The 22,629-nt window shown below is 39.1% G+C and overlaps 2 protein-coding genes across 3 annotated transcripts; one reads left to right on the top strand and one right to left on the bottom strand.

The window, feature by feature from the left end:
* The first annotated feature begins 1 nt into the window (after window position 1).
* LOC104600495 (auxin response factor 19-like) lies at window positions 2-17,730 on the top strand. Its single transcript, XM_010263459.3, has 13 exons — window positions 2-1,519; window positions 2,428-2,540; window positions 2,629-2,724; window positions 3,105-3,161; window positions 3,276-3,431; window positions 3,538-3,622; window positions 4,479-4,569; window positions 4,654-4,818; window positions 4,919-5,114; window positions 5,392-5,530; window positions 5,974-7,649; window positions 16,702-16,892; window positions 16,993-17,730. Exons 1-13 carry the CDS (start codon window positions 1,477-1,479, stop codon window positions 17,126-17,128), a joined length of 3,144 nt encoding a protein of 1,047 aa, XP_010261761.1. The 5' UTR covers window positions 2-1,476; the 3' UTR covers window positions 17,129-17,730.
* A 1,430-nt stretch (window positions 17,731-19,160) lies between these two features.
* Window positions 19,161-22,112, bottom strand: LOC104600496 (20 kDa chaperonin, chloroplastic-like). 2 transcript variants are annotated; one of them, XM_010263460.3, is made up of 6 exons: window positions 21,973-22,112; window positions 21,622-21,804; window positions 20,251-20,430; window positions 20,010-20,165; window positions 19,758-19,835; window positions 19,161-19,558 (listed from the first exon to the last, which is right to left on the bottom strand). In XM_010263460.3, the coding sequence occupies exons 2-6, from the start codon at window positions 21,796-21,798 to the stop codon at window positions 19,385-19,387; spliced, it is 765 nt and encodes a 254-aa protein (XP_010261762.1). In that variant the 5' UTR covers window positions 21,799-21,804; window positions 21,973-22,112; the 3' UTR covers window positions 19,161-19,384. The 2 variants fall into 2 exon arrangements, with proteins under 2 accessions (XP_010261762.1, XP_010261763.1); XM_010263461.2 differs by having other exon boundaries at window positions 21,622-21,862; window positions 21,973-22,098.
* Between the last annotated feature and the right edge of the window lie 517 nt (window positions 22,113-22,629).

Below are 22,629 nucleotides of genomic sequence, written 5' to 3' on the forward strand. Positions count from 1 at the left end.
TTATTGCGGTGCAGTGTGATGCTTCATTTTTTTAAAGCAGGTCTCTTTCATGTTGATTTCTAACATAAAGACCTGGCTTGCTTAGCGTCAGATTTCCCGGCCGGGGTCATCAGCTTCCGGCTTGCTCCCGTGGCTTTGCCGTTACACACTTGCGTACTTTTATACGATTTTTTTTATAATTTCCTAGTACGTAGTACGAACACATAATTCCAGCAAGCGTCGACTGTAATAACCGCGGGAACTGGCCGAGAAGCTGTCACTGTCAACCAGATGCTGGATCTCAGTAGCTCTGGTAATATATCCCGGGGAAGGATTTCAGTGTTTTTTCTTGAAAGAACGAGAAGCGTCAGAAGTTGAATGTGTTTTTACTCGTCTGAAATGGTACATGATTTTTATAGCAACCGACTTTCACTACTATCGCTTTTTTTTTTTTTTAAATCTATTTTCTCGGGTTTTTCGTCTTCATTTTTTCAGATTGCAACAACCGTCTTTCGTTTTTGTCTATTCTCTCGGTTTCTAAAGCCTTCGTATGCGTAGTTTTATCGGCGAATTTCCAGCTGGGTGGAATCTATTGTTTCCCCGTGTCTGGTGAGAGTTTCAGACATTCCATTCGTCTTGAGAGCTTGCTTGTCTCGAGAATTTTCTTTTGCAGAACTCGGGGATCCCATTTATACTTGTTGAAGTTTCATTGAGTGGGGATATTCGGCGAGAATTGATTATTTTCGGCAGTGACGACCACCGTAATTCTGAATGCTGGTGCTCAGTAGTTGATACCTTGACGCTATGTTTTATCTATTTCCTAAGAAATTTGGTCGTGGAATTGGACAAGGAAAGTTCTCTGATTCGGATAAGCTGCAATTGCCGCTTGAGCAGTCTAAATTCTCTAGGTGTTCAAAATTCTAGGTGTAATTCTTGGAAAAACTCCAGAAGAGAAGAGATTGGAGATAGAAGTGGTTCATGTTATAATTTCGTTAGTTAAGCTTTGTTTATCCGAATGGAATGGCTCCTAAGTTTCTAAGTTAAAAAATTAGGGCTTCATAAAAGAACTGCAATTCGTTGCATTTGGCGGAAACAGATATCGAGAACTTTGGGATTCAGTATCTGGATCCAATAAGGATGTGCTCGTTACTTGCAGAACAGAGATTGTCTCCGCTATTCCATCTTGTTTTTGTTTGGCCCGGTGTAGCTCCAAGAAAATTAGGGTTTCGTTTATCAAGAAAGTGTCCCGGGAGTTGATGTGGGGGAATGCATCAGGACTTTTTCTGGTAATAGAAGATTCAAGTAGTTGTTATAATGCGTAAACTAATGGTAATGGGTTTGGAGCTTTTCTTCTGGTTAAGGACTTAAGCAGTTTGTAGACAGTAGTGGTTTCTGAAGCGGAAAGTAATCCAGTTTTACTCAGATTCCTCATACTGGAAAAAGGAAGGAAAAGTGCTGGTAGTTGATTTTAATTGTGGTTTTAAGCAGCACTACGCCATGAAGGCGCCATCTAATGGGTTTGCTGCAACTTCCGGAGAAGGTATATTTATCTTTGTTTTTTCCTGTTATCCTTCATTCGTCTTATTAATTTTTTTGTTGTTTTATTCTTTTTAGGCCATCCTTTTAATTGAGTATTTCCCCCTCTATTTCAGTTAAAGACAGACGGGATTTAATGGGTAATTCATATATTTAGAAAAGATGTATACAGTTTTTCATCTTTGCCATGCCCTTTTTTGCCGATCTGTTTAAATTTGTATGGTTTCTTACCAGTTCTACTTGCCATCTTACATGAGAAGTACGTTTTACTTTTAAATGCTTCTGAATTTGGAGTTTTCTAAGTTCTTGCTACTCTAAACTTTATGCGCTTATTTTTCATATTTTATTATGAATTCATGGTGGAACATTTAAATCAATCCCATCAGGAGCATAGCGACCACTATTGTTAGTTTTCCTTAGTTAATTTAAATGCTTAGTGTCAAGAAATAGAACTCTACACTCTAGTTGTTTTATTTTGAGTGCACAGCGTTTATTGCACTAAGAAAAATACTGTGTAATTATAATATTCTAGAATAACATATAGCTATTTAATTGTTGTTAGAAGTTAGGCTCTGTTGGATGATGACCTTTATGGTGTTCTGACCTATTTTAGAAACTAATGTGACTTTTAATCGAATTATCAACATGGAATTTAGCTACTTCACTTGCTTTGGAAGCATGTATGGAGAAAAAAAAGAATTCAACGTCATTCCACCTTCTATGTTAATGTTTAAATCTAATTGAAGTTGTACCTATAATACAGATTCTAAAGGCATGGAAATGCTCCTTTCCCTTGTCAGAAGGGAGAGACTGAAGATTCTAAACCTATAATGTTTTGTACATTCAAAGATTTTATTATGTATTCTTTTATCTTTGGATTATCTTGACATCTTCTATTTGGTATTGAAATAGGTGAAAGAAAGAGTAAAAATTCGGAGTTGTGGCATGCTTGTGCAGGACCACTGGTGTCTTTGCCTCCAGTTGGTAGTCTTGTGGTTTACTTCCCACAAGGCCACAGCGAGCAGGTACACTATTTTGTTCAGTAAAATCAACTATTGCAGAAATACATGTTTTGTACACGATTAAACAATTCTCTTGTCATTACAATCTCAGGTTGCAGCTTCGATGCAAAAAGAGACTGACAGCATTCCAAGCTATCCCAACCTTCCCTCAAAGTTGATTTGTGTGCTACACAATGTCACCTTACATGTATGAGAGCTTTAATGAAGCATATTTAGAAATTTCATTTCATGAGCATTTTGTGTTTGAAGGAAAATGACTGCACTCAAGATTTTAACATAGCCCATCCATGGAGAAACCTGAATTGGCAACACACCTCTTTGATCGACTATAGTCCAGAAATTTATGCTCATTGAACAATTCTAAGATTCCCATGCTTCATTTTTTTTGTCTTCAATCTGTTTCAAAGCTAGGCAAGGTTGGTGATAAGTATGACTTTTGGGCTACAGCTCACCATGAGTGGGAAGTGCAGCATTCTAGGTTGATGCATAGTGGCCACACATGCAGCATAACATTAGAAATAAGTATACCAATTTCTAGAGTACTAAAATTGTAATTTTTTGAATCAGGCTGATCCTGAAACTGATGAGGTTTATGCGCAGATGGCTCTTCAACCTGTAAATAAAGTAGGTCAGAAGCACCAAGTGATATGTCTCCAATGTTCTCTGTTATGTATGTTAGTCCTGATTTTATTTTCTATATTTTATTATTTTAAAGAGACTTACTCATCATGTCTATAGTATGACAAGGAAGCATTATTGGCATCGGACATGGGGCTCAAGCAAAGCAAGCAACCCACTGAGTTCTTTTGCAAAACACTTACAGCTAGTGATACGAGCACTCATGGTGGATTTTCTGTACCTCGCCGGGCAGCAGAGAAGATCTTCCCACCTCTAGTGTGTACAGTTCTTGAAATCTATTTTAATAATCTTAAAGTTTAAGCATGACAATATACATTTAATACCTATAGATTCAAGTGCTTACCTAGAATATGTTTGCTAGGATTTTTCAATGCAACCCCCAGCCCAGGAACTAGTAGCGAGAGATTTGCATGATGTTGCATGGACATTCAGACATATCTATCGTGGTATATGCCTTTCTTGAGTTTCATAGAAAATAAATCATTTTCCCTTCATTTTGTTGATTCTTTCTAGATGTCCTATGGTACCAGACTGGAGTACTTTGTTTCTCCATGATGGCAATGTTTTTCTTGACTGAGGCATCTTTGATGAAATCAGTTTTTTTTCCTAATCTTAGTTTATACTGCTTGCTCTAGTCATTAGCTGAACTGCTGACTTTTCTTTTATGAAGACAATAATTCCTAGACTCTTTGTTTCTTTCCTGATTTCTTTTATCAAAACCTAAAGAGGGTGACTGCTTAAGTAGATGTGATGGTATTTTTAATTATTTTATCTGTCCAGTTGGTTGAAGAATTCAGAATGCGGACTATTGTATAAGAGACTGGATTGAGATGTGTGGAGGATTTGCTGTCTGGCAGGCATGGAAAAACTGAAATGTGAAAAATAATGAATAAAAAGTTTTAAGTCATCAATTTGATTGACATGATTGACAATTTGTTATTTTCTTTTCCATTTTCTGATTTTCCTTGGCCTCCAGTTCCTTTATTGAAAAAAATAAATAAATACTGATAATTGTCATATCCACTGTCTGTAAATATTGCTAATTTATGTGTATCCAGTATACCCCTCCCAAGAGCCCAGATTGCTGGGTCCAACATTGGATAATGACCTTTAATGTTTATAATTAAAGCAACAAAGTTTCTGCTTATCTGCTGTAGCAAAATCATGCTGTAGGGGCACAACAGCAATCATCATTCCATTAGGAACTGCATGTTCCAGGAAAACCATTATGTTACCGGTGATGTTATTTGAGTTGGGAATAGCTGAGGGAAAATAGTAATAACTACTTTTTCTCTGTCGTAGGTCAACCAAAAAGACACTTGCTGACTACAGGTTGGAGTGTGTTTGTTAGCACAAAAAGACTCTTTGCTGGTGATTCTGTTCTTTTTATAAGGTAAATGAAAGAGAACTGAAGGGTATGATCCTTAGACATTTATTTTTGTTGTTATCCAACTCTTTTAAGAAAATTTTCTTGTAGAGATGAAAAGTCACAGCTTCTCCTGGGTACAAGGCATGCAAGCAGACAGCAACCAGCCCTTTCGTCATCAGTCATATCTAGTGATAGCATGCATATTGGAATTCTTGCTGCTGCCGCCCATGCTGCTGCAAATAACAGTCCATTTACAATATTTTATAACCCAAGGTACCAATGGATGATTATTTACTGTTGTATTGTTATGTAATAAAGTTGGGCTATAGAAATCCAGTTCACATGGTTTAATGCATTCCATTTGCTTCAATAGGGCCAGTCCTTCAGAATTTGTAATTCTGTTATCAAAATATAATAAAGCAATGTACACCCAAGTTTCTCTTGGGATGAGATTTAGGATGATGTTTGAGACTGAGGAATCAGGGGTACGCAGATACATGGGGACAATAACAGGTATCAGTGATTTGGATCCTGTGAGATGGAAAAATTCACAATGGCGCAACCTTCAGGTTTGGTCTTATCTTACACTGATATTTATGAAATATGTAAATCCAGACTTTCAATTCCCTTCTTTGTCAGTTATATTCTGGATGTAATTTATTGTACTCCATTTGTCGAAGTTGAGGACTTCTAGATTCTATCCACTCTTGACCATGTTATTCTGGATCTGTGTTGATGGCTAATTGTCATGCTTAAATAGTTTTATTTAAACCTGTGCAAGTTCCCCAAATAGACTAGTTCTCATTTTATCTCATCCAGTTATTATCATTTTCTTGTATTCAACAGGTTGGATGGGATGAATCAACAGTTGGTGAACGTCCAAGCCGAGTTTCAATTTGGGATATTGAGCCTGTTGCAACTCCATTCTACATTTGCCCACCTCCATTTTTCAGGCCAAAATTCCCTAGACAATCAGGGATGCCAGGTACTCCATGTTAGTAACATGCAGAGAATTATGTTAGTCTATCAATTAGATGTGTCTATATAGCTGAAAACTACCTTTCATGCATAGGTTCAGGTTAACAACTAATATGCATGTTCTGCTGATAAAAAAAAAACAAAGCAAACTGGCAAGTACGGAAAGACAAGCTGGAAATTCAAGGCCCACTAACCATCTGACTTTTTCTACCCCCTTGCTAGAGCACTGTCTTCTTATATATGTCCATGTCCCCCCCTCCCCCCTTTTTTCTTTTCTTCACATGATCTCAAGAATAGGCCCATCCAATGGCTATTAATTGAAAAATTATAGCAAAAGAAGCTAATGACTTTTGTGTGGGGCAACGGAAGTGCTACATTTTAAATTCAAATTTTCCTGGCTCTGCAGTACCTTAAAAGTGGTCCATGTAAGGATATATGTGTTTTTTGCAGATAGTGAATCTGACGTAGAGAATGTTTTCAAGAGGGCAATGCCTTGGCTTGCAGATGATTTTGGTATGAAGGATACTCAGAGCCCAATCTTCCCTGGCTTGAGTCTGATCCAGTGGATGAATATGCAGCAGAATCCTCAGTTTTCAGTTGCTCAGTCAGGATTCTTCCCATCCATGGTTTCCTCTTCTGCACTCCATAATAATCTTAGCACCGATAACCCCTCTAAAATGCTAAACTTTCAAGCCCACAGCTTGTCTGCACCAAATTTCCAGTTCAATATTCCAAAACTAAATCAATATAACTCACAAGTTCATCAGTTACAGCCACAACCCCTGTCATGGCCTCAACAGCAGCAGCAGACTCTTATTGGTCCACAGCAGCAGCAACACCCTCAGCCACAGCAGCCAAACAACCAACAACAGCAACAACTGCAGCAGCAGAAGCAACAACATGATCAACAACAGCAACAGCAGCTTCTTCGAGCAGCTATTACTAGTCCCAGTATAGTTGCCCCAAACCAGATTCCACATCAAACCCTGCAGCCACCAATTCTTTCCTCTCAAGTTCAACAACATGCATCACCCACACCCAACAACCAATCACAACAGAACATCCAAGCCACTAACCAGGGTTCCCTTCAACCAGCATCTTTACCGCAAGAGTTGCAGATCCAACAGCAAGTTGAACAGCAACAGAACCTCTTGCAGAGGCAGACGCAGCAGCAACCACAGCTGCAACAATCATCATTATCTCAGCAGCAGCTTCAGCTACAATTGCTGCATAAATTACAACAGCAGCAACAGTTACTTTCCCATGTTAGCCCACTATTACAGCCTCAGCTGCAACAGCAACATCAAGCCCATCAACAAGACCAGCAATTCCAACAACAGCAGTCATTGCCATTGCAACAGCAGCAACTAAGTAACACCACTGACTTGTGTCGACATCCCCCAGATCAACCAAAACAGTTCCCATCAAATCTAGGCCAGCATAAACAACCTATCACAATCAGAGGTCATTCTGGTCTTACTGATGGGGATGCACCCTCTTGTTCGGCATCACCATCTACTAATAACTGTCATGTTTCTTCATCAAGCTTCTTGAACAGAACACATCAAGTCACAGATGTTATGGGAGAGGGCATGATGGTTCATTCTACAGCTAATCCTCTTCAGGAGCTTCAGAGCAAGTCTGATATCCAAGTCAAACATGAACTGGCAAATCTGAAAGAACCAGAGCAGCTTGCACATAAAGGTATCATTACAGATCAGTTGGATGCATCCTCATCTGCAACTTCATATTGTTTGGATGGGAGCAGTAGCCTCCTGCAAAATTTCTTGCTACCCAACTTCTGTTTGGAAGGGGAGTCTCAAGCAGACCCTCCAAACAATCTTCTCTTTGGAGTGAACATTGATGGTTTGACACCAGACACTTTGCTATCAAGGGGGTTTGGCTCTGGGAAGGATCTTCAAAACTTGATATCTAGCTATGGTGGCACTCAAAGAGATATTGACACGGAGTTATCTACTGCTGCAATTAGTTCTCAGTCATTTGGGGTGCCAGACATGTCATTCAAGCCTAGCTGTTCCAATGATGCTGCTGTCAATGAGACTGGAGCTTTTAATAGGGGATTGTGGACTAGCCAGACACCTCAGCGATTGCGAACATTCGCAAAGGTTTTTTGTTTCATTTTCGCTCTTTACTCTCTTTTTGCCCATTAGACTCTGTTTGTTTACAGTGCAAATTTATTTGCACTAGTACAAATGCATAGGAATACAAACAGCAAGAATGCAAATTTTATTTCATTTTTTGCCTTGGTTTTACTTCACATTACTTCAGGATTTTTTTTTTTCATTTTCAATGCAAAACCTGAAACAAAAGTAAATCAGAAAGTGCTCTCAACTCATTCGCACCCACATACTTTTGTGCCAATGCAAATAAAATTGCAATATAAACAAACTAAGCCTTAGTGTCAAACTTAGATACCACATGCCAGGGACACTGACCTGGAAAAAATAAATCCATAAATGATTAATTTACCAGTATTAGAATCTAAACTATACTAATCTTAGTTCTGGATGAAGACCTGGCTTCCATCCTCCCTGAACTGCATGGTTTACATTCCTTTCCCAAAAAGCTTGGCCATAGTGGATTATTTCTGAACATTTGAGTTCTGCATTTCTTCTAAAAGTGGAAGCAATAAACTGATTCCTGATTCATCATCAGCCATGCCTTATCCCAATTGTAAGGGGCAGACTACATGAATCTTGTTTCGCTAACCCATTCTATTTAAAGTCATCCACTGTTAAATTATTAGTGCTTACATAATTTCTTACTTCTTTTACCCATGTCCTTTTTTGGTCTACCCCTAGTTCTTCTATCCCCTTCCACTTGTAACAATCACTTCTTCTAATTGGTGTTGTTGGTGGTCTTCTATTCACGTGACCAAACCATCTTAGTCTACTCTCTCTCATTTTATCACCTATTGGAGCAATTCCTAGGTTTCTACGGATGGTTTCATTCTTGATCCTATCCTTTCTAGTTTTTCCACTCATCCGCCTTAGATTTCGTATTTCTACCACTCATTTTTTGAACATGTTGTTTCTTGACTGCCCAACACTCTGCACAATAGAACATGGTGTAGAGAACATTGATGTGGGCCCCACAGCTGTGGTCCCACTCTGTCCGTAGGGTAGAATGTATCTAGTCACAGCTGTGGTCAATTTGTTATTCTGTTATTCCTAGTTGTTATTTAATTTTTCAGTTTTATGTTGTTATGTGTTAGCAGTTATGATGTAAACACCAAGGGCAGATATGTCCTTTCATGTAACTAGCATAACATATAAATATTAAATTAAAGTGGCGGCGGCAGATTATTGAGATTCTGTTCTTCTCCTCAAAACCTGTGTTCTACTGCTCTCTCACCACTTTTTCTTCTACTTCACTTTCTCTTCTCATCGAACCTAAAGTTTCTTAGTGATCAAGACTGATAGCAGTCTTGAACACCTACATGGTATCAGAGCCAAGTTAGGGTTTCTCATGTGAGCCTAATACCAGCCGACCACATGAGAATCTCCTAGGACTGGAAGCTGAAAAGGAGTTCGCAGACTGATTCTTGGAGATCGCCAGAAGTGCTAGCAGCTATTAGAGACTTGCTAGGGTTGCAGAGTGTTGGTGGTCAGGAAGGATCAGAGAAGACTAGGGTTCAGGTAACCCTAAAAGGCAGTGAACCATTTTTCCTTGTAAGTTTACTTTCTAAGAGAAGTTCTATCAGAGAAGATAGGTTTGACCTATCTGGAGGGGAAGGCCGAACCATTCTAGGGTTTTCTCTCTTCGATTCACTAGGGCTTTACAGCAAACCCTAGGCTGAACTGTCTCAACTGTGTTTCTCTCTACTCTAGGGTTTGAAAGTAGTCTTGCGGCAAGCCCTAGGGTTTGATTGAATCTTGTGATCTACCTAGAACTGCCCTTAAGTTTACGGGTAGGTTTGATCAGATTCTAGGGTTTCTTATTAACCCTACTATACAATACGTTTGGATTGTGCAACTGAATTGTTCACTTTAAGGACTGATTAAAACCCTAACTTTCCCAAGCATATCAGTTTTTTTTTTTTTTTTTTTTTTAAGCTGTTTTCAAAGTCCTAAGGGGTTAGATCTCTACGGACAGCTACTGTTGTGTTGGCTAGTTGGTTTCAGATCAGAATTATCCCAGTTTTGTGCACATACACTGTGAATACAGATCAGGCCCATATTGTTTTTGATTGTGATTGATAGTTCAAGTGCTGTTTTTGAGACTTGACAGAAATGGAGTTTAAAAATCAGGCAGAAGGCAGCCTTGGGAACATCAGTTATGGTAGTGTTTCTGAGATGGGTGGTCAGATTACGACCGTAAAGTTTGATGGATCAAACTATTTGGAATGGGCCCAATCAGCCATGATGGCTATTGGTGGAAGAGGGAAATTAGGGTACCTCTTGGGAGATACGAAAGAACCTTCCAAGGGAGACCCGGCATATACCAAGTGGATTCAAGAAAACTACTTGGTTATGACATGGCTGTGTAATTCTATGCAGCCTCATATTAGCCGGAATTATTTGTGGGAAAAGACAACTAAGGAGATATGAGATGTTATGAAAGAAACTTATTCCCAACCCCTTAATGTTGCCAGAGCATATGAATTGAAATGTGAAGTGAAAAATCTTAAACAAGGAGAGAGACCGGTTTCAGTATATTTCTCTACCTTGCAGTCCCTGTGGCGTGAGATTGATCACTTAGAGACTCTTGAGTGGGAGAGTCCCAGAGATGCACAGATATATAGAAAGCAGGTTGAGACAAACCGGGTATTTGAGTTTCTGGCAGGCCTAAATTCAGAGTATGATATTGTCCGGCAACAAATTTTGACTAGAGACAGTGTGACTCTCTCTTAGGCATACTCATTTGTACACAGTGAAGAGACAAGAAGGAAGGTTATGATGCAACCTCAGCCCCCCACACCAGCCTTTGTAGCGGTCACACCCAAATCAGGGGGTGATTCAGAGAAGGACAGGAGGAAGGAAGACAAGAAGGTTGTGGTATGTGAACATTGTAAGAAGCCCAAACATACAAAAGAAACATGTTGGAAACTGCACCCTCACTTGGTTCCTGCGAAGTTGAGAAACAAGAAGGGCACTGCTCATGTAGTCGTGAACACTGATTCAGCATCCTCATCTGGCACAAAAGGAACATCTTTAGAGACCTTAGCTGCAGTTCGGGCTGTCCTAATACAGCTAGAAAAGGAAGTTGGAAATTCAACTCAACCACCACAGTCTTCATCAGCCCCTGCTACATCGGCCTTTGCACATTCAGGTACTCGAGCTTCAGCCTATCATGCCTCAGCTCCAGGTACTACTGAACCTTGTTGGGTAATCGACTCAGGTGCATCTGATCACATGACTAGCTTGTCTTCATTGTTTACTACTTACCATTTGTCTTCTGGTAGGGATAACGTATCTATTGCTGATGACTCCCTGGTTCCTATTTCTGGGAAGGGTGACATCAAGTTATCAGATACTATCTCCCTGTCATCTGTCTTGCATGTTCCTAAGCTTGATACTAACCTTCTTTCAGTCAGTAGTATTACCAAGCATATGAACTGTTCAGTAACCTTCTTCCCTGACCGATGTGTTTTTCAGGACTTGGAGACGAAGAAGGTGATTGGGACTGATCGTGAGACGAATGGGATCTATCTGCTCGGGGAGCGGTTCCGTCAGGGAGAGTCAGTTGAGAAGATGTCTTTTGTTTCTCAGAGTGTGAGTCCGGTTATGCTTTGGCATAACCGATTAGGTCATTTGTCTTTTCGGTCTTTACAGAGTCTGTTTCCTGCTTTATTTGAGTCTATTGAGTTGTCTCAGTTACAGTGTGAAAGTTGTGTTTGCTAAGCATTGTAGAAAGCCTTATTCATTGAGTAATAAAAGGAGTGATAATTCTTTTGATATTGTGCATACTGACGTTTGGGGGCCTTATCATATCCCTTTCATGGGTGGGTACAGATATTTCTTGTTATTTGTTGATGACCATACCCGTTTCTCTTAGGTTTATCTCAGGCGTTCACGAGATGAGGTACCTTCCTTGATCCAAAATTTTCACCAAATGATCCTAACCTAGTTTGATGCCAAGATCAAAGTTCTCAGATCTGATAACGCAAAGGAATACTTTGCTAAATCATTGACATCTTATCTTCATCATGGGGTTATCCATCAGAGCTCTTGCCATCATACACCTCAGCAGAATAGAGTTGCCGAAAGGAATAATAGGCACATTTTGGAAGTGGCTAGAAGTCTCATGTTTACTTCCAATGTTCCTATTCGCTTCTGGGGTGATGCTATCCTCACGGCTGTATACCTTATTAATCGGGTTCCTTCCGGGGTCCTTGATATGCGATCTCCTTTTTCCCTTCTACACCCATGTGAGGACTTGTTTTCTATTCCCCTTAAGACATTCGGTTGTACTTGCTTTGTTAAATTTCTTGGTCCCCATCACTCCAAGTTCGAACCCAAAGCCTCCAAATGCATCTTCCTTGGTTATGCACACACTCAAAATGGTTGTTGCTGCTATGATCCTGTCTCAGGGAGGAAGTTTGTCTCCATGGATGTCACTTTCTTTGAGGGGACCCCCTATTATCCTCGGGTTTCCCCTCAGGGGGAGAGTAGTGAGAGTGGGGCAGTTCCTTTACCTATTCCATTGGGTGATGAGAGCTGCAATCAGGAGTTGAGGGAGAGTTGCAATGGTGAGGGTGGTCAGAGGGATCAAGAGTTGAGGGTCTATCGCAGGCGGTGCAGGCAGGTTGATCCTGATCATCAGCAGTCCAGGCCAGCTCCAATCTCATTTGCAACTCTAGGTCCAGGTACTACAGTCCCAGGGCCCACAGAGACTTCCCCTATCGTTGCCATTTCACCTCCTACAGATGATCTTGACCTTCCGATTGCAGTCCGTAAAGGGAAACGACATTGTACCACATCTACAACCCACTGTATTTCCCATTTTTTATCCTATGATCGCCTATCTCTTACCTACAGGTCCTACCTTAGTTCCATTTCCAATGTCCCTATTCCAAGAACAGTGCAAGAAGCCCTATCCGTCCCGGAATGGAAAGATGCAATGCAAGTTGAGATGGATGCCTTGTTGAAAAACAACACCTGGGAGGTAGTTGATCTGCCCAAAGGAAAGAAACCAGTTGGATGCAGATGGGTATTTACGGTGAAGCATAATGCAGATGGATCTATTGAGAGGTATAAAGCTCGGTTAGTTGCAAGAGGGTTTACACAGACTTATGGCATAGATTACTTGGAGACCTTTGCACTGGTAGCCAAGATGATCACTATTCGAGTCCTATTGTCCCTTGCAGCGAGTCACACTTGGCCTTTATACCAAATGGACGTGAAAAATGCCTTTCTGAATGGAGATCTGCAAGAAGAAGTTTACATGCGTTTGCCTCCTGGATTCTATGATGCAGAAATAGGTAAGAAGGTCTGCCAGCTCAACAAGGCTTTGTATGGTTTGAAACAGTCACCTAGGGCTTGGTTCGATAGATTAAGACTAGCCCTTGTGAAGTTTGGTTATGTACAGGCCCAGTCAGATCATACCCTATTCATCAAGAGGGTGGAGTCCTTCTTGACACTACTGGTAGTATATGTTGATGACATTGTGGTCACAGGGAATGATAGCCATGAGATTGAGTCCCTTAAACAGCTTCTTCATCAAGAATTTGAGGTGAAAGACCTTGGTGTACTTCGGTATTTTTTGGGTATTGAGGTTGCTAGATCCAAACAGGGGATCTTTATCTCTCGGAGGAAATATGTCCTAGACTTGTTGGCAGAAACTGGAAAGTTAGGTGTCAAGCTTGCAGTAGGAAAGCTCCTATATCTCTGCCTCACTCGGCCGGATATTACTTATGTTGTTAGTGTTGTCAGCCAGTACATGCATTCCCCTAGAACCACACATCTTCTTGCGGCAGAAAGAATCTTAGCCTACTTGAAGAGATGCCCAGGTAGGGGTATACTATTCAAGAACAACAATCACATGAAGGTGGAGGTCTATACGGATGCTGATTGGGCTGGGAGTGTTGGTGACAGGTCTACCTCAGGATATTGTGCCTTTGTGGGAGGAAACCTTGTCTCCTAGAGAAGTAAGAAACAGAGTGTTGTCTCCTGGTCAAGTGCTGAAGCAGAATACAGGTCCATGGCCAATGAAGTGGCTGAAATCCTATGGCTAAGATCTCTACTTGAGGAGTTGGGTATTGAGTATGAGAAGCCCCTGATGCTGTATTGTGATAATCAAGCCGCCATTAATATAGCACATAATCCAATACAGCATGACAGAACCAAACACATTGAAGTTGACCGCCACTTTGTACGAGAGAGGGTCTCATCTCAAGAAGTATGCCTCCCTTACATCACATCCAGTATGCAACTAGTAGACATCCTCACTAAAGCTGTATCAAGAAAGAAGCTAGAAGCAGATCTATCCAAGTTGGGAATGATGAACATATACTCCCAACTTGAGGGGGAGTGTAGAGAACAATGATGTGGGCCCCGCAGCTGTGGTCCCACTCTGTCCGTAGGGTAGAATGTATCTAGTCACAGCTGTGGTCAATTTGTTATTCTGTTATTCCTAGTTATTTAATTTTTCAGTTTTATGTTATGTGTTAGCAGTTTTATGTTATGTGTTAGCAATTAAAGTGGCGGTGGCAGATTATTGAGATTCTGTTCTTCTCCTCAAAACTTGTGTTCTACTGCTCTCTCACCACTTTTTCTTCTACTTCTTCTTCACTTTCTCTTCTCATCGAACCTAAAGTTTCTTAGTGATCAAGACTGATAGCAGTCTTGAACACTTACACATGGCTCGCCTTACAATTGTTTTATAATATTTTCCTTTTAATCTACTATCACATAAAAGTATAGAAGCACCCCTCCATTTTTATAGCTGGCCTTACGATCTTTTTATAGTATTTTCCTTTTCTTCTAAGTGGTATTCTCCTATCACACAAAAGTCTAGATGCACCCCTCCGTTTTGCCCAACATGCTCTAATTCGTTGGGTGGCATCATCCTCCTCAATCTCTCCCTTGTTATGAATTATTGAACCAAGGTACCAGAAATGGTCATATGGAGTTATTTCTTGGTCTCCAATCCTAAGTGTATCCTGATTTACACTCCTATTATTACTAAATTTACATGTCGTATACTTTGTTTTAGTCCTTTAAAAAAAAACTCTTGTTTCTAGGGCATTTGCCCATAGGCTTAATTTTGCATTTAACCATTCATTAGTTTCATCAATTAAACTAATGTCATCTGCAAACAACATGCACCAAGGAACTTCTTCTTTAATATGTTTAGTCAATTCATCTATGATCAGTGCAAATAGATAAGGGCTAAGTGTTGAACCTTAGTGAAGACCCAACGTAACTGTAAAATTTGAAGTCTCTCCCACTAGTGTTCTAACATTGGGTGTTGTTCCCTCATACATATCCTTAATTAGGTTTTTGTACCTATTTTAAGCCCTTTTCTTTTTCATGACCCAACATATTACCTCTCTAGGAACTCTATCATAAACACCATATTAAGATCTTTCTTTTTTTCTATGAACTTTTCTATTAATCGTCTTAAAAGAAATATAGCTTCCATGGTTGATCTCCCTGACATAAAGCCAAGTTGGTTCTTTGATACACTTGTTTCAAGTCGTAATCTTTGTTCAATTATTCTCTCCCAAAGTTTCATAGTGTGGCTTATGAGTTTAATCCCTCGATAACTATTACAACTTTGCATATCATCTTTGTTCTTAAATATAGGCACCATACTACAATTTCTCTAATCATCAAACATCTTCTTTTCTTTTACTATCTTATTTAATAGCTTATTTAGCCATTATAAGCCTACCTCTCCCATACCTTTCCACACTTTTATTGGAATCCCATCAAGTCCTAATGCCTTTCCCTTCATTTTATTTAGTGTCTCTCTTACTTCTAGGTCTAACTCTACAAAGGTAGATATTATTTTTAACACTATTAGTATTGCTAGCTTCTCCTCCATTAGCACTCTCTCCCTTTTGTTCATTTAATAATTTTTCATAATAGTTTTTTCATCTTTGTTTGATTTCCTCATCTTTTACCAAGACTCTTTGATCTTCATATTTAATGCACTTAACATGGCTTAAATCTCTGCATTTCTTTCTCTTAGTTTTGCTAGTTTATATATATTCTTTTTCCCCCCTCATTAGTGCTTAATTTATGGTAAACCTTGTCATAAGCCCTACATTTAGCTTCATTCACTTTCTTTTAAACTTCCTTTCTTATGGTTTTATATTGTTTCAAATTTTCTGCATTTTTAGCATCTTGCCATGGTTTAAAGCTCCGCCTTTCCTTTCTCCTGATTAGATGATTAAAATCATCAAATCAGTGTTATATTTGGCTCATGGAAATCTCATAGGCAGTTCTTATCAAGTAGAGTACTAGAGTATAGATGACTCTAAATGCTCAGATTTAGGATTAGAGCATTTGGCCAAAGACTTGGACATAAGCCCTACTGGACCCAGTGGGAAGATAGGATCCCATAGACCAAACATAAATTATGATGAAAGGAAGAGAGGCAAAAAAAGAACATGGTGACAACCAAAACGGAACTGGTGACTTGACTGCTTCTCGGGCCAAAATGGTTCAATCGCTCGATTTGGTCCGATTTTTAAAATAGTGACTAAAATACTCATTTTTGAATTTAGTCTGTAAATTGAAATACTACTTTTCGCCTCATTCCCTCTATTTAAATCTAACATTTTTTTTTGATAAATGAACAAAAGAAAATGATACAACAAAATGATAAAACACTACAAAAAGAAAAGTTTAGCCAAGTAGGTAGGCATGTCAATGATACTTGAAACTTCACAATTCGATCCGATTATCACATATTTGGATGAAGTGTTTATGTAGTTAGATTTGAATTTTGCAATCTACATCTGATTAATAATAAAAATACATAAAGTTTATAGAAAATTTTGGATATATTATTACTATAATTATCATCATCTAGAATCGCCACATGCAAAGCACGTACACATTTACTAGTACAATGAAATATGCATATAGATTTCTATGTCCTACCTGTGGATTTTGATAGCACCATGTTTAGCATAAATTTAGGTATCTTTCCCTTGATTTGCTTGTTTCTAGTATTGACTACCTACTTATTTTTTGAATACTGAAGGTCCAAAAGCGTGGCTCTGTGGGAAGATCCATTGATGTTACACGATACAGTGGGTATAATGAGCTCAGGCGTGACCTGGCACACATGTTTGGGATTGAAGGGCAGTTGGAAGATCCACACAGAACTGAGTGGAAATTGGTCTATGTGGATCATGAAAATGACATTCTTCTTGTTGGAGATGATCCATGGGAGTAAGTCAGAGACCATAATAACTAAATACCCTAATAATTACATCACTTCCCATCTGTAGCTGTGTACTTCATTTTCACCCCTTAATTTTTCAAATTGCAGGGAATTTGTAAGTTGTGTTCAGAGCATAAAGATACTGTCATCTACTGAGGTCCAGCAGATCAGTCTGGATGGTGATCTGGGCAACATGCGAGATCAGGCTTGTAGCGGGTCTGATAGCGGGAATGCATGGAAGTGACAATTTGATGACAATTCTTCTACGTCTTTTGACCAGTAAGGATGGTCAGGGTGTAAAAAGGAATGGCGGACCTTCTGGCCTTGTCAATTTACCTTGGTGAGGATAGTCGCATTCAAACCTGGAAGGCTGAATTGCATTGCTGATACTCTTGGTTGGAAACCGTCTATAAAAGGTTGGATTAGCTATAATATTAGTACAAGGAATCGTTCTGACGCCACATACAGGGATGTGGATAGCATACTATAAATTGTTTTTTTGTCTCCTCTTTCTGTGCATCTTCATGTCAGAGAGAGAGAGAACCTTGCTTTCTTCAATTCTAACATCTGTTTGTCACATACATTTAAATACAACAGGGAACTATGGAGATAGAACGTGGTTCCTGGCTTTCAAATGTATTCAGATATACATGGCAATTTCTTATTTTCTGTAAAAAATTGGATAATGCATGTTACCCAGAAAGTTTTAACTGTAAGTACAACTTTTTTTGGGCTGGGATAACGTACGTGTTATCTTGAAATAAGAAAGCCAGGAAATTAGCATACCTTCTCTCATTCTTGAAGGAGATGTGCAGATTATTAATTGTTGGTATTTCTCAAGATACATCTCCCCGGGTGGCTCAACAATGACTCCTCCGGTCCAGGTGTTTGGACAGCTCATGTTGTTAATGTTACAGACTTAGTTAAGCTTGTTCAATCTCTGTACCTTCTCCCTGATTTTATTGTCTGTACTGTTCGATGATTTGAAGGCTTGAAGCAACGAAATTGCTTGAGGCTGAGGCCTGAGGGCTTTATAGAAAAAGAAAATGAAAGTATTATCGATATGCAAAAAAATGACGTTCTAATGAAGATGCTAGTATTTCAATTTTTTTTTTTAATATTTATGCATTTCCGCATTCCTGTCATCACTCATCAGCTTAATATAGCATTACTCTGTACGTGTTCCGGCGAAGCTTGTCAATTGTCATCTAGGCAAGTATTGACAATATACATCTAACAGACCCGCAACATTGCTATTACATTCGATACACTTGATATTTAGGAATGGTGACCCTTTAAAATTCCAAACGAGGTAATTTATTGGAAGTTTAAATATTTATTACATTATTTAATTTTAAATATCTATGTTAATATTGGGAGTTGACTTTTTGGTCTTTAATTAGTTGTGTCATTTTAGGATATCTTACCACATGGGAAAGATCCCATTTTAACTTTGTTTTATTAAAATCTTCATCTAGATTTATGATTATACCCTTAGTCTCTTTTATCCAACTTAGTTGAGAACCCACGGGTCACACCACAATACCTAGAAAACACTTATTTAGGATTAATAAATTAAGCTTGTCTATTTGACAAAACAAATGAACCTAGAATCTAGATAATAAGCTCTGGAACTGAAAATTATCCAAAAGGCAGAAACTAGGTTCAACGCCAGCCAGTATTATTGCTCTATCCCTTGACCATCACCCCTTAAAATTTAACAAATACAGTAGATATTCCCAATTATTGGCCAACGTGAAATAGACCATGAGTAGAATCTCAGCTCAAGGCCACTGTGCGAGCTTCCTCATCGCTTATTGCTGAAGTTGAGGCTCTTTGAGTGGTAACAGTTATTTCTTTAAACTTGGAGGCCGTTATTTTTAAATCACTGTAAATTCTGATTAATGGGTTCCCAATCCCAGACCAGCAAAGAACGTTTTTAGATAGGTTCCCGAACACTTCTCTTCGCAGAATTTGTTGGTTGACTCGATGCCAAGATGGTTACAGACGCTGTTTGTTTTGATTATAGTGTGGTCTTGTTGCTTAGCTGTTGGTTTCCTTGTTTCATTTTTTCCCCTTTTTTGTAGTTTTCTTTTTGTCTCCATTTCTTTGTTCTGAATGAATTGCCTTTTCAGTTTTCACCCAAAAGATATCAGCTGACGGTCACTGAATAGAATAATGTTTATTTCTTTAAACTGGAATAAATCTATGCCTCGTCTTGATTCAATTAGGTAAACCGTTAATTACGATAAATGAATTAAAATGAAAGCTGCATATCGGCATATAAACTACAACCACTTGTACCCAAAACACACACACACACTACACATTACACATGTGGGACTGCAATTGGAATTAAACATTTAAACTACAACCAAAAAGCCGACATGAATATTGTTTGATAAAGCAGAAGTGTGGTCGATTGCACTTGAACACTACTGCCTCAGAACAACTCACCAGAAAATCTAGGCTGAAAATAACGAGTGCAAATACATTAGTACTAAGAGAGTACAGCCATGATATCAGATGCTCTTAGAGCAATATAGTCAGATCCATCGCTGCCCTTGAAGTCGTTCCCTGCATACTTTGAGTACAAAACTGTATTTCCGGGGGTAACAGTCAACGGCTTCCTGTTACCCTGTTCGTCCAGAGGCCCTGGTCCAACGGCAATTACCTGTTTCAAGGCAACATAAATTAGGATCGGTCATCGGTACGAGGGTGCCACCTCGCAAACTGAATTACTTAAAGAATTATATAGATAGAAATATCATTCGCAGCTTTGAAAATTTTCGCTAGCAACCTACATGCTTAATATCATTAACATAAGGGGTGATCAAATTATTTATTTAAGATTTTATGAAAAACCCACTCACCGTGCCAATGGAAGGTTTCTCCTTGGCTGCCTCTGTTAGCAGCAAGCCACCGGCAGTCTTTTCCTCGGCTTCAGCAACCTGGTACGAAAAGTACACGAACAATGAACAATATTCACTTGCAGTTGTAAAGCCAACAGATACACTATGATATTGATGCTGGCTTATTCTTTGTTCACCGGGTGCCATTCAAGCTTTTTCATTACTTAACCTGACCATATGATGGATGGAAGTGGTTGTAAAGAGGGAACAAACCTTGATTAATACCCGGTCATTTAGAGGCTTGAGATCCTTGATGTCATCAGACTCGAGGATACCTACAATATCATCCTCCTTCAATAAAAGATGGTTTGATCCATTGAACTCAAGCTCTGTCCCCGCATACTTGGAGTACACGATCTGAGTACCAGTCTAGAAAAACACAGTATAAAAAGCGTCAGTTGAACTAAATCAACAGCCGAGAAAATGACATGGTATATTGAAACTGGCCAATCACCTTGACACTAATTTCCACTTTGTTAAGCCCAATTGTCCTGCCCTCCCCAACTTCTACTACTTCACCTCCTTGTGGTTTTGTCTGGGCTGTTGAAGGGAGAAGAATACCACCTACAGTCTTCTCCTCTGCAGTTTTTATCTTCGCCAGCACTCTATCGCCCAAGGGTTTAATGGAAGTGTACTGAAAAGTTATAAAAGCTAATTGGTGACGTTGTAGAAATGGAGGTAGTAAACAGAAAGAACCATGCACGTATGACAACGTATTGGTTTAGAAATAACAAACGGGGAGGACTACAATTTAAACCACATTTGGGTAAAATTGTTAATCAAATCATCCTTGTTGACGCAAATGGAAATCATATAGTTATTTCACTTTTCTGTATGCATAAAAGAAACAATAACAATCTATTTGCTCACAGATGACAGAACAGGCCAAGGCATAAAAAAAAAATCAACCATTAAGACTGATGGTCATAACAGCCACACCGTAAAAGTTGATATTAACCCAACTTTTTCGATTTGACAGTAAGAATACTCTTGCCCTGTATGAATACACAAACAATAAGCATCATTTAAAGAACACTATACCATGCATTTTGATATGTTGCGGACAAGTGAGTGGGGATTAGACCCAAGAAGAAAGGAAAAAAACACTTGTACACCTAAAGGCAGAGCATTTAGAAGCTGGAACAGAGATTCAGTTTCTAAATGGATCTCTATTTCCAATTGTATGAATCTATTAAGAACGCTTCACTACATGTAAAGTACCAAAACGGACATACAACATCCGGAAACAATACCAACTTCCTATCCTAGCTTGGTACAATACTTCTGCTTGTATAGCCTGGCCGTAGAAACAATGACTAGTTAAAATGGAACCCACCATAAACAAGACCATTTCAATCCACTTCCAATTTATATTCTTTACCAATTGAAGTAGTTAAAGTTGTTCAAAACTGAAAGCCAAATGCATCATCACAAAAAAAAGGAAAATTCATTCTTACAAAACAATCTACACTCTTATGATATAAAATTACTAATCTACTTCCCACACTTCCAGAGTAGAATCTTAAAACAAATTTGCTTCACGGTTGCACTAGACCAAAATAATAATTGCTGCTTTACCAAAAAATATAATAATAATTGCTTCACCAGTGCATATCGATAACATAATTGAATCTACGCTGAGTTATTGATTGCAAGTAAAAATACAGATTTAATATGCAAAAGAAAAAATAACAGGCTTCATTTTTTTCAAACTTGTTAATGCCACAGAACCAAGCAACAAATATAGTTACCACAACATTGTTTCGTAATTCTTTATGGAGGGGAAATTGGTGTCCGGGGAGGGGTTGAAGAAGAGAGACAATACCTTTGGCGCAACGACGGTGGCAGCTCTTACCACGAGCCCCCGGAAGGACCTCTGATTAAGTCCAATACTGGAAATCCCGACTAAAGAAACACCACTAGTCCTGGATGGACTAAGTCCTTGAAAAGAAGGAAATCTACGGGTTGAAATAGAAGAACCAGTAAACTGAATTGACGCCATGAGTTCCTAAGGAAGAAAATAACCTCGAACGTATAAGAAAAAAATCATCTCAGACAAGTAATATCTGCATTTTATCAAAGCAAACGCCGAATTTCCATACAATCCTTAGAATACATCCAGATGAATAAACAAGGGTGAGATACACAAAAAAGGGGGGAGGGGAAGAGACCAAACCTGAAACAAGAGTGAAAAATGAGCGTGAAGATTTGTTTCCACTGAAATTTTTTATCTTTCCACTGCAAAGAGGAAGAGGAGAAGAAGATAAACCCTAGAAGCTCTAGGGATATACGGGGAAGTTTTATTGAAGATAAGAGACTTCTAGAAACTAGAAATTTGTATGGAACTACGGGGAGGAAAGTTCCGGAACTATTGGCGTCGTTAAGGTGTCAAAGTGGATGAATTGGTTTAATCCTTTTGACGCCTTTGATTCTGGATATGAATTTGATGGACGGCACATGTTGTGTGAGCCTGTACGATGATGTCACCTACTGTATACTTTGATCACCGTGGCCCACGGCCCATGTATGAGGATGTCGAGGCTGAGGCGTATTTCGAATGGCCCATTTCAAAACGCAAGAGTCCCGTTATCTGATCCATCGTGTGTATAGATAATCAAACAAATTGGCCCATTTCGAAACCCTAGAAGAAAGCAAGCATACAAATTGTGTTTCTTGTATACCTTAACAAATGCACCAGATATCACTCATATGGAATATGATTTGTGGGGCCATCTTTGTGACCGTTAGAAATGCCATAATGTACTGATTGCGGGTTCATGGTGAATTTGTGAAGTATAAAATAAAACAAAGGGTAAAATACAAAAACCTCCCT

The sequence above is a fragment of the Nelumbo nucifera genome, chromosome 8 (genome assembly GCF_055504915.1).
Source record: "Nelumbo nucifera cultivar China Antique chromosome 8, China Antique-T2T, whole genome shotgun sequence".
In the NCBI taxonomy this organism is placed as follows: Eukaryota; Viridiplantae; Streptophyta; class Magnoliopsida; order Proteales; family Nelumbonaceae; genus Nelumbo; species Nelumbo nucifera.

Bases quoted from the DNA above. Each gene is read 5' to 3' on its own strand.
- LOC104600495 (XM_010263459.3), top strand. From the start codon at position 1,477: ATGAAGGCGCCATCTAATGGGTTTGCTGCAACTTCCGGAGAAG. The intron at 3,623-4,478 runs GTATATGCCTTT...TCTCTGTCGTAG, and splicing joins ATTCAGACATATCTATCGTG to GTCAACCAAAAAGACACTTG. The intron at 7,650-16,701 runs GTTTTTTGTTTC...TGAATACTGAAG, and splicing joins GATTGCGAACATTCGCAAAG to GTCCAAAAGCGTGGCTCTGT.
- LOC104600496 (XM_010263460.3), bottom strand. From the start codon at position 21,798: ATGGCGTCAATTCAGTTTACTGGTTCTTCTATTTCAACCCGTAGATTT. The intron at 20,431-21,621 runs GTATTGTCTCTC...ATAACTTTTCAG, and splicing joins CCACCGTCGTTGCGCCAAAG to TACACTTCCATTAAACCCTT. The intron at 20,166-20,250 runs GTGATTGGCCAG...GTGTTTTTCTAG, and splicing joins AAGTGGAAATTAGTGTCAAG to ACTGGTACTCAGATCGTGTA.